The sequence below is a fragment of the Drosophila albomicans genome, chromosome X (genome assembly GCF_009650485.2).
Source record: "Drosophila albomicans strain 15112-1751.03 chromosome X, ASM965048v2, whole genome shotgun sequence".
NCBI classification, from domain to species: domain Eukaryota; kingdom Metazoa; phylum Arthropoda; class Insecta; order Diptera; family Drosophilidae; genus Drosophila; species Drosophila albomicans.
In genome coordinates this window covers 12,878,479-12,890,043 of record NC_047627.2, presented here as the reverse complement: position 1 = coordinate 12,890,043, position 11,565 = coordinate 12,878,479, and the positions used below count along the sequence as shown (strand labels likewise).

Genomic DNA, 11,565 nt, shown 5'->3' with positions numbered 1-11,565 from the left:
TAGTATTAGTATTTTTGCGGTATAATACCGAACTCTTTTGTTTCATTTTTATTGAATTTGGGTAGCGGGTATCTTTCTGTAACTTTCTAAATTGTTCTGCTCCGTCAATATGTCTCCTAAACTCATAAATTAAAACATTTTACTATAGTTCTGCCAGCAAATGGCATTTAAAATGTAAATTGTTGAGGAAACCATTGACTTGGGAATCATCACAAACATAAACAACGTTTTTACATATAAGCTGACCCTTACAACTCAATCATTAGCATATAATAAACATAATAATTTCGTCAATGGGAATGAAATCGAAATGTTGTGTTGTTGCATAGTGTGTGCCTTAAAGTTTTGTCTACATTTTAGTTGTTGTTGTTGTTTTTGGTATGTGTGTGAGTGTGTGTTTGCATTGCAGTTTTGCCTACGAATAAAGTCTCGAGAGTTTTTTGGACAGTCGCGCCAAAATACGTGCACCACATGTCATAAGGTTAAGGTGCATTTGTCATTTAGTCAGCAGCGCAGCTGTCGAATGCATCTACAGCGTCTTCAGCATTGTCGCTTTACTGGCACTGGCGCTGGCGCTCTTGTAGCTCTCATACGAGGCAGCCGCATGCAGCTGCGCGTATCCCGAACTATTCGCCACAGCAGCAGCCACAGCGGCTTCGGCTCCATTGACCACCATCGGCGGCGACGATATCGGTGGCGTCTTGTGTGGCTTATAGCGTTGCAGCATCTCCGCGGAGGTGAGCTTAAACGTTTCGGTCATCTGAGCGCGGACACGATCCATTAGCGTGTCGATGTCGTCCTTGGTCAGACCCTCGGTGCTAACCGGCGGCAGCGTTGTGATCACAATGCGTCCCGCATTCAAGATCTTCTTCTTGTCGTTGAGGAATGAACAGTATGAGCTGAAGACGACCGGCAGTATCGGTATCTGCTGATCGATGGCCATGTGAAAGGCCCCCTTCTTGAACGGATGCAGTTCGCCGGTGTTGCGTCGTGTCCCCTCCGGGAATACCCACAGCTTGATGCGCTGCTTCTTGATCCGACGATTCACCGCATTCAACGTATCGCGCGCCTTCTCGCCGCGCACACGATCGATGAATATCAAGCCCGCCAGCCAGGCGGCCAGACCAAAGGGCCAGGCATAGAAGAGTTCACGCTTTGCCACCACCGTGCACTTGTTCATCACATGCCAGATGTTGAACATGCCTGCCAAAGAAGAGCACTTCAAATTGTTAGTTTTGCCATTTGGAATGCGATATCTACTAATTACTACTACTAATTACCCAGCACATCCAGCGAACTCTGGTGATTGGCCACGATTATGCAGGCCTGATCCTTCTCGAGGTGCTCCTTGCCCCGCAGCTCCCAGCGCAGTCCGATCAGCGCTGTCACCCGATGACACCAAGTGCTCGCCCATCTGCAAAGCAAAATATGCAATTACATATATTATTGAGATTAATTGTAAAGTAACATTAGCAAATTTCTCTACTCTGTGCATTCTAAAGTCTTCAGAATTAACTATTAACTAGACAGCTTTTCCAATATCAATATACCAAATATGACTTTTGGTATATTTGTGAATTTGTCTGTGTATTTTCGCGGTATACTAATTTGGTATATTTTCAAATTAATACCGCACTGTTTTGCTTTTATACAACATTGAAAGAGGGTATTTCACAGTCGAGCACACTCATCTGTAGTTTACTTCCATGCTTCATACGGTTTTGATACAAGAAAGCGATCCCATTAAATATAATACTGAAAGGAATGCAATACTTTTCTAATTCATTTTACTAGCATATACAAAATTCCAAAATGAATGGATCTAACATTCTCTATTTTATTCCGCATCTATCGTACACTGCGATCCTATTAAATATTGAACGGAATGGTAAGCAATGATTGATATTACAACAGAGGAAGATCATCAAAAGAAAGATTTCACACAAACTAATATAACTTAACATATGAGATGGTATTTCAAAATATGCAGATTTCTCATTATAAATTTTGTAAAATAAATCAAATATAATCGTATCCATTATTTGATATATAGATTATATTATATATTTTATATATTGTTATATTAATGTTATATTTTACTATCTTCTATTCAAAAAATTTGAGTATAGTCGCAAATAATTTATAAAATTTGAAGGGTATTATAACGTTGTGTCTACAGGAAATGTATTGTATATAAAAGACAGAAAGAGCCATCTCCTATACTATAAACTATACAGTTTTTTATCAAAAGCCGAATCGATATAGCTATTCCATCGGTTTATTTCTATAGTCATCGAAATATTTTAGTCATTTTTCGGTACGTTTATATAAACATGGGTTGCACGTATTTTACAGTCGAGCCTTCTAACTTTTGCTGTTACTAAATTTTTTACATCATTTAGGGGATACAAAATGCCTTATCATATAATTCAACTGACTTAAAAACCCCTCGTTTTTCAGATAATACAAATTGTATGATAAGTGCCTCAAAGCACTCGCGGGTATTAAAAAGTTAACACATTAGGAGTGCACTTATTAAACTCGATTTGTCGATGGATCCCAAGCAATAGTTCTTTGACAATATCTTTCAGAAATGGGGACTGCTCGAGTACCTTCAAGCTTTCGAACGAAAGTCAGAAGAGTCAACTAGAATTAATTATTTGCTGACCTGGGAAGAACATGATCGTCATTTCATTGTCAATGATGTTGCAGAAGCAAACCTCTAGAGGCAGCAACCGAATGTGGCAAAACCGAATCACAATCTGAGCGCATTTGCAGCCAACAAAGAGCAACAATCTAAATATAGATATCTTTTGGCACTCGCTGTCAATGATCGTTGTTGAGTGTGGCACCTGCACCTGCGGCATGTGGCATGTGGCAAGCAACAGCTGTGATCGTTTAGTGGGAACAGGCACAGTTCTATCTCCCGCCTGGCCTTATCCAACACTGACCCTGACTCAATCAGTGAATCGCAAATGCAAATGCATACGAAAATATACTATGAATGAGATCTCGAAACAGGTAGGAGAAGAGTTTGAGCAGAGGGGGAAGATTGATTGTTTAGCTGACGGTTGGGCGACTCTGATTACCTTAGCATATGGCGACAGGTGACACGTGCGAGCAATTTGCAATTAGTTGTGCAATCCCCAAAAAAGGGGGCGCGAGGTAGCGCCATATGGTCAGACAGACAGACAGACGGACGGACAGACAGACGGACAGTCTGAACAGTCTGGGGAGGGTTGCTCAATTATGGTCGAGGTGGATTTAATGACTGTGCCCAAGTTGAGGCATGTGACGGCTAAGAGACAGACAATCGATTTAACCATTCAACTAATGCACCGCAAACCATCAAGACAACTATTATTATGAACCAATTGCGATTACAAGTCGAGGATTGTTTAGAGGAATTGTATAATCAAATATGAAGGAGCAAAGTTTAAATAAGTAATTTCGTTGGGGTCATAACAAAGCGAGAAGTGCATTGTCTTTAATAGAGAATTGAATGACTAATTTCATAGTATTAGATTTGTATTTATAGCTTGTATGATTAGAGCAGCATTATGTTCCTTTGAGTCCTATTTCTCTGAGCTAATAAATTAGAAAAGGAAAACTAAGAAATAGTTACAAATCGTATAAGAAAGTGAAGAAATGCATAAAAAGTGGTTAAAGTATGGAATTAGTCTTTAAAGTACTACGACTGATTGTTGAAATATTTCTTCCCATTCCGTTCATTATTTGATAGATTCGCAGTGTAGGATCGATGAGAAATAAAATAGAGAATAGATCCAATTATTTTGGAATCTTTTTTTATGCTAGTAAAATGGATTAGAAAAGCATTGCATTCCTTTCAGTATTATATTTAACGGAATCGCTTGTTGTATCAATAGGAAGAGAAAATTGTATCTAAATCCATATAAAGCATGTAAAAAGCTACAGTTGAGTGTGCTCGACTGTGAAATACCCTCTATCCATTTCATATAAAAGCCAAAGAGTGCGGTATTAATTTTAAAATATACCAAATTAGTATGCCGCAAAAATACAAAAAATACCACAAATATGCTAAAAGATATATTTGATATATTGATATACCATAGAGTGCTAAATATACCAGACTGTCAGCAAAAGCAACTATGACCCGTAGTGAGTAGGCGTTTTTCCTATGCAAATGTATTTATTAAATAACTTCTACAATTTTTATCTGATCGTAATCAAATTTTCAGGAATCTCAAAGACTTTAGTTATTATTGTATGTATTATTGCTTTGCTTAAAAATTACGCTTGTTATTCGATTTTTATCGATTTGCGGAGGCGAAAATGGACGTGGAAAAATTTAAAACAAATGATCTGCATTCAAACTTAACAAGTGCTGTTGAAAAAGAATCATAGCTCTAGCTCTTATAGTTCCTAAGATCTAGGTGTTTATACGGACAGACAGACAGACGGACACGGCTACATACTCTCGGCTGTTGACCCTGATTAAGAATATATATACTTTATAGGTTCGGAGATGCCTCCTGCCTGTATCATAGAGGCACAAAAGTATAATACTGTTCTACCCAATGGGTAGCGGGTATAAAAAGGAAGGAAATACCGTAAAATTTATAGCGAAATAATGTAATGAGAAATAATAAATGAATGTACATAGCTACTAACTTTCACTTATTTGCATTGTATTAGGGCAGAATTGCTTCGTTTTATTACTTCATTTGATAAGGTAGTCTTTTCATTAACACAAAGTAAATTCACCAAGATTGTAGATTTATTTAAAATATGAGAAGTCAATATTTGAGTTCCTCTTTGAGCTAAAGATCGATGGTAAGAATGAAACCAAATCGGTAAGCCAAGGTTAAAGACATATCCTTGAAATTTGCTTGTGCAAATCCAATTTATCGATTTACAGCGAAGGTCTTTGAAAGACCTTCAATGCAATATGGATAGTTTAATAAACAACTTTACAAATTTATAGGCTTAAATGAGTAATCTATATGCTGAGCTGACTAACATCGTCACCCGGTTTTACCACCCAATTTAGCTGCTGATTTTTTCGGCTGTCGGTGTAAACTGAAGAACTAAAGAACTGAAGAGTGTGACACAATGTGGCACCTCCTGCGAAACACGAACCTTGGCCAATTGGTATTAGCGTGCACACACGACACGTTTGCCGGGGCCAAAAAAAAAAAAAAAAACACGTAGTCAGAGAACCTGAGAAGAATAGTAGTCAACGCCTTTGCAGGGTCGACACGTGTCAATTGCACCAGCAAGTAAGTGCATTACGAAAAGCGTCCTTCAATGTTTACAGCATAGTATACAAAGCGTGGTCAACAAACAGAACCGAAATGCTGAAGAGGTTACCAATTCAATTCAATTCGATAACCCCTCAATAATTTGTGCTGCAGGTGTCCAAATGTTTCATTGGTTTTTTCATGAACTTCGTTAATATTGATGGGGTTAGTTAGTCCAACCCCCAGGAGGGTGACCAAAGGGCCATCAAGGTTGATAAGCATTTGGGTGGTGAAAGAAAACCAATGACTGACAGATTGACGCAAATTGAAGTGCGTCGCGTTACTAATTGAAGTGTCGTCAAGGAAATAGAGTTTTTGGGGGAAGTATTGATATCACTATCCGACGATCTGTGTCATTGAAATGGTTATTGGATATTTAAAGGTTTCATTGACAGAAAAGACAGTGAGACTATAGTTGGACATGATCTGTTGAAAGAAATGGATAACACTACAGGTTTTGTAGCTTCAAATGCTCAACTAATTCATCTTCTTTTACATGAACAAGTAAAAAAAGAGATACGCTACCCATTTTCATTAAAAAAATACCATATTAATATATCAAAATAATGCTAAAATAAACTGAGTGCCATAATTATGTAGTACATCAATATACTAATACATTGAAAATATACCATAATGTGATAGACATGAATGAGCTATATATTTTTAATAGAAATATACCGTATTAATACACCAAAATAATGATAAAATATACTGAATGCTATAATTGTTATAATTGGTATATCGATACATTATAAATATATACCAAACAACGCGAAATATGCATGAACAAGTTTAAAAGGAGATACGGGCTACCCATTTTTTCAATTCATAAAATATACCGTATAAATATATCAAAATAATACTAAACTGAGTGCTGTAATTGGTATATCGATATACTAATATATTAAAAATATACCATAAAGTGATAGACATGAATTAGCTATATATTTTTAATAGAAATATATCGTATTAATATACCAAAATAATGATAAAATATACTGGATGCTATAATTGGTATATCGATATACTAATACATTAAAAATATACCATAAAGTATGAAATATACATGAATGAAATACATATATATTTTTAATAGAAATATACCGTATTAATACACCAAAATAATGATAAAATATACTGAATGCTATAATTGTTATAATTGGTATATCGATACATTATAAATATATACCAAACAATGCGAAATATGCATGAACAAGTTTAAAAGGAGATACGGGCTACCCATTTTTTCAATTCATAAAATATACCGTATAAATATATCAAAATAATACAAAACTGAGTGCTGTAATTGGTATATCGATATACTAATATATTAAAAATATACCATAAAGTGATAGACGTGAATTAGTTATATATTTTTAATAGAAATATACCATATTAATATACCAAAATAATGATTAAATATACTGAATGCTATAATTGGTATATCGATACCCTAGAAATATACCAAACAACGCGAAATATGCATGAACAAGTCTACCATTTTTTCAATAAAAATATACCGTATTAATATATCAAAATAATATTAAACTGAGTACTATAATTGCTATATCGATATACTAATACATTACAAATATACCGTAAAGTATGAAATATACATGAATGAACTACTTGTTTTAATAAAAAATATACCGTGTTAATATACCGAAATAATACTGAAATAAATTGAATTCTATAATTTGTATATCGATATACTAATACATTAAAATTATACCATAATGTACGAAATATACCGAATTCTCAACCAAAGCACTTAAAATTGGATTTTCAAAACTTTTACAAATGTTATCTATTCGTAATTAAATCTTCAAGAATCATAGTTATTATTCTACATAACAAAGAAACGCGTCTCTAGTATATAAATATTAAACAACTGTCCTAAAAATACAAATAACTACAATTAAAATAGAGGTTTGTTTTAGTTTACGAATTAGCTTAAACGTATTCCTGATTTAAAATAATACATAATACTTTTCGAATATTTTACAAATTTGGCAATCAGATCCAGAGATAAGAAATCATACAATCATTATTTTGAATACAAATAAATACAGAACAAAGGAAATATAATTTCGAAGGACTAAACTCGTTCAACAATCGACAAGGGAATACACCGTTGACATGTTACCAAAGAAATATTCGAAATTAGAATAGAATAGTAATTACCTACATACTTCGAATTGTTTGGGAGAATACCGAAAGAGAGTTATTAGGACAATACAACTAATTAGCTGCTATCCTAACATGTGATTAACTAGTTGTCTTTATCGCAATTTAACTGTGACTATCAACAGATTCTAAGGTAAAGTGGGGGGAAGCACTTGAGCGAGTAATTTTTTGCCTCGCCACTTAGACGACAAACAGTCTAAAGGTCGTTTGGGGGGGGGGAGAAGGAGAGTAATCAAAGTATTAAGTTGATGGACTTCAAGTTTTATATATTCATTTTGATAAGCAATCAAAGTTAGTCAAATAGAGGAGGCTACCCTTGAGGTGCGGTTATGGGATTTAACTTGGCTACAAACAAGAGCAAGAACAAGAACAAGAACGACAACCGCAAGAGAGCAAACAAGAACCATAATAATAACACAAAGCGAGGGCCTATCGATTTCTCAATATATGTACACATACATATGTATATAGTATATACTTATAACGACCGACCGACCCGGCAAACGATACGATACGGATACATTATATGGCTAATAGAGGGTGTAGAGATAAGTCAGCGGTCTTGTATAATATAATTAAGTTTATGAATTCTTTTGACTGATTTCGAAAGTGTTCGTTTATGAATGCAATTGCTAGCTATAAATATATATTTGATATATTTGTTATGGCACTTGACTTTTTTTTTGTTTGTTTGTTTGCAATTTTTCGGTGTTTTGTTTAATTGTTGTTGAATGTGTTTTTAATACTCACAGTAAATTGCGCACATCACAGGGGCGTGTGAGGAAAGCCGGTATTAATATGATCGAATTAAACGATACGATCCCATAATAGATGAGGAATTTGAAGTAGTAGCGGAATATGTGATTCGTCTCGTACAAGAAGGGCAGCATGAGCAGCACAAACAATCCCAACAGTTCGATGTACGAGCTCATTATGATGAATTGCTTTGGCTTTCAATAGTGTGATTTTTTTTTTAGTTTTCTCCGTCGTGTTGTTTGCACTGCTTTGCACTGCTTGTTCGCTGCTCTGGCTCTCCTCTCTCTCTCTCTGCTGACGTCGACGCTTAAGGCAGAACGGTGCAGTCTTCTTGTAATTATCTATATATGTATTGTTGTTTGTGTGTGTATGTTAAGCTGCAATGAAGCAAAAGGCGAAAAGAAAGTTAAAATCACATAAGCTTATGTATGAGTGGCGTGTTTGTGTGTGTGTGTGTGTTAGTCAACCACAAATCATGGCAAGCAGTGTTCCATTCTGATTGTTGTCACATTTAAGTGGACAGCGGTGTCTCTCTCTCTCTCTCGCTCTTTCTTTCTTAGTGTGTGAGTGGACAATGTGTTGGGTGGAAGGGGGAGGGTCAATGCAGTTGTGGGAGGTGGCTTTGCGTGCGTTATGCGGCGTATGCTTTGCCCTCTGCTGCGATTGTTATTTGGCGACTGCTGCAACTCATGTGTGTGCATGCAGAACACAATAACAACAACGACAACAACAACAACAACAACAAAAATCAATTTAAATTAACAACCCAAAGCAAAGCAAAGTAAAGCAAAACAAACCAACAATCAACAACAAACTTGGCATGTTATACACACACACACACATGCATACATATGTATTCTTTATGAGGGCGACATAATTGAAGAATTGGAGTATTTTATTAATTGGAATACCCTACGATGCGATATGCGATCCCACAACGATAGTGCGACTTTGATTAATAGTCGATCATAAATGTTAATGATTATGATTATTACACACTCAATACTATTTAATATCAATACACTTCTCGAAATGTATTAAATAGTTGCCATGCCCCATTTCTTTTTTATCGATTAGCTGCGCAAAGATGATTTCTTTGGACTTTACTCTACATTCTAGTCGAATCCAGTTTACGGAAGATTCAATTGTCAACTAAGTGAGCAATGCTCAAAAAACCATAAAAAGCCTTGAATGGAGGAGTATCCAAATTATTCCCAAGGGAAGAAAAAATTTGTTTTGGTATCGTGAATTGTACTATCCACACAACACATATAATTAATAGGGTAACAGGAAGTGTGGAAGGCGTCAACACTGTGTTTGCAGTCAAAGAACTTTATGTGTGCCCCAAAAAGTATGCAATGCTACATTCTACGAATTGGTTGGCTAAAGAAGAACTAGAATAAATGAGACAACTAACTGCATTGAAGTAAGCTCGGTTCTTAAATACCCGCAACTTAGAAGTGATCTAAACAATTTAGCAAACGAATTCAACTCGATAATGTTTCTCGAATTATTTGGATTCATTATTATTCAGGAACCATACAGTTATTATTTATATATATTACAAATATATAAATAGTCAATAAAGGTAAAGTTGCAGGGTTTGATGGTAATAAGCCCAAAAATCGGACAATAGAAATAGAAATTAGAATTTTCTAAAATTTATAATGAAGTTATTTGAAGTAAGTTTTTATGTCTGCTGCCTTTTAGCTATTTAATTTTTAATAATATAATTTGAAATACTTGAAAAAGGAAAGCAAGTAAATGGAATTATTATTTTCATTATGGATATTTCACCAAGAAGAAAACATTAATCATTTCCATAGCATTTAGAAAAAAGTTATTCCTCATTTTCCATGAAAATACTGCTTGTGGTCTAAAACTTATTGACTTACTTGAAATAATTATTTTTATTACGGATTACCATTATGGATAGTTCGCCAAAAAGAAGAAATTAGTTCACCAAATTTATAAAAAAAGATAATCCTTATTTTCCTTTATCAGTTTCGCTTGTCACTGAGCTATGATACCCTACTATATTACAGGGTATAAAAAACGCGCACCTCATACGAATATTGACTTGTGGGATGGGGAGGGGGAGAGAGACAGAGAATAAGAACCACGAAGAACACTTGCAGATTTGCATGGCAGCTGCTGCTGCTATTGTAAAATTTATGAGTTTAGTTTGCGGCGCCTTCACGACGCACGACGCCGGTTTGGGCGATGACCCCCTCTCCATACACACACACACAGACACACACAATTTGCAATCTAGAATCCGCTTACAAACCAACGATTCAACTTTAAATCTTAAAATTCATATTTATTTGTGCATGCTGTTCACGCCTACAAATGTAAATACACGCATACATACACACACACGCACGAACGCACGCGAACTTACAGCAGGATAACTGTAAGCCAAAAAATGTTGTAAGAACAAGAACAACAACTAAGCAGAGGGGTTGCATTTGGCACACAGAACACAGCAACAACAAAAGGCAACGACACACAACACACACACACACACAGACACACGCGCAGCTGGTGAGAGAGGCGGCTGAGAGAGCGAAAGCAAGAGAACAAGAGAGTGCGTACGCTATAAGGATAACAACCACAACAAAGCAAAAAAATTAATTGAGAACACCGCACAAAAAAAAAAATAAAAATAATTAGCAAAACAATTGTTCTTGTTATTTGCTTTGCTTTCGTCTTTTCTGCATTCTTTGTATCTTCTTCTGTTGTTCTTGCAATTGCGACAGATTCTTTATGCTGCGGCTTCTGACTTTCGCAGCCGGGACAACACACAAACAACAAACACTTCCACACACACACACCCGCACGTACACAGAAAGAGAGAGAGTGAGAGGGAGGCGCATAAAATACACAGAATTAAGTAAAGTAATTTTAATATAATACAATTGACAGACGACAGACAACCAACAATAACAAAGCGCGCCAGCCAAGCTTAAATGACAACGACGACGCGACGCATCAAATTTAGTTCAACTGAAAAGCACAACAACAACAATAAGAAAAGCATGCAGCGTTTTTCTTTGCCTTTCTTCTTATTAGTTTCGTTTTGGTTCTTTTTTTGCTTGCTTTTCTTGCTCTCTTTTGCGCTAAAATAATAAAAGGGATTACGTTTTTTTTTGTGTGTGCTTGATGCGACGCCGCTGCGCTTGTCGATGTTCGGGGAGGCAGCAACGGCGACGACGACGACGACCGGGCGCCGTACAGAACGTAAAGCGCGAAAAATGTTAACAAGAATTTCCGTTACCGACGGTGCTTGCTCTGCGACGGACGGCTAAAAAAAACAACAACAATTTGTCTTCCT

General features: G+C 35.9%; 1 protein-coding gene across 1 annotated transcript; it reads right to left on the bottom strand.

The window, feature by feature from the left end:
- Positions 1 to 498: 498 nt before the first annotated feature.
- LOC117576845 (1-acyl-sn-glycerol-3-phosphate acyltransferase alpha) lies at positions 499 to 11,551 on the bottom strand. Its single transcript, XM_034261939.2, has 4 exons — positions 11,373 to 11,551; positions 8,223 to 8,605; positions 1,281 to 1,414; positions 499 to 1,203 (listed from the first exon to the last, which is right to left on the bottom strand). Exons 2-4 carry the CDS (start codon positions 8,402 to 8,404, stop codon positions 530 to 532), a joined length of 990 nt encoding a protein of 329 aa, XP_034117830.1. The 5' UTR covers positions 8,405 to 8,605; positions 11,373 to 11,551; the 3' UTR covers positions 499 to 529.
- Between the last annotated feature and the right edge of the window lie 14 nt (positions 11,552 to 11,565).

Coding starts and splice junctions, on each gene's coding strand:
- LOC117576845 (XM_034261939.2), bottom strand. CDS start 8,404: ATGAGCTCGTACATCGAACTGTTGGGATTGTTTGTGCTGCTCATGCTG. Junction 1,415..8,222: donor TGTGATGTGCGCAATTTACT/GTGAGTATTAAA, acceptor TTTGCTTTGCAG/ATGGGCGAGCACTTGGTGTC. Junction 1,204..1,280: donor GAGTTCGCTGGATGTGCTGG/GTAATTAGTAGT, acceptor CTTCTTTGGCAG/GCATGTTCAACATCTGGCAT.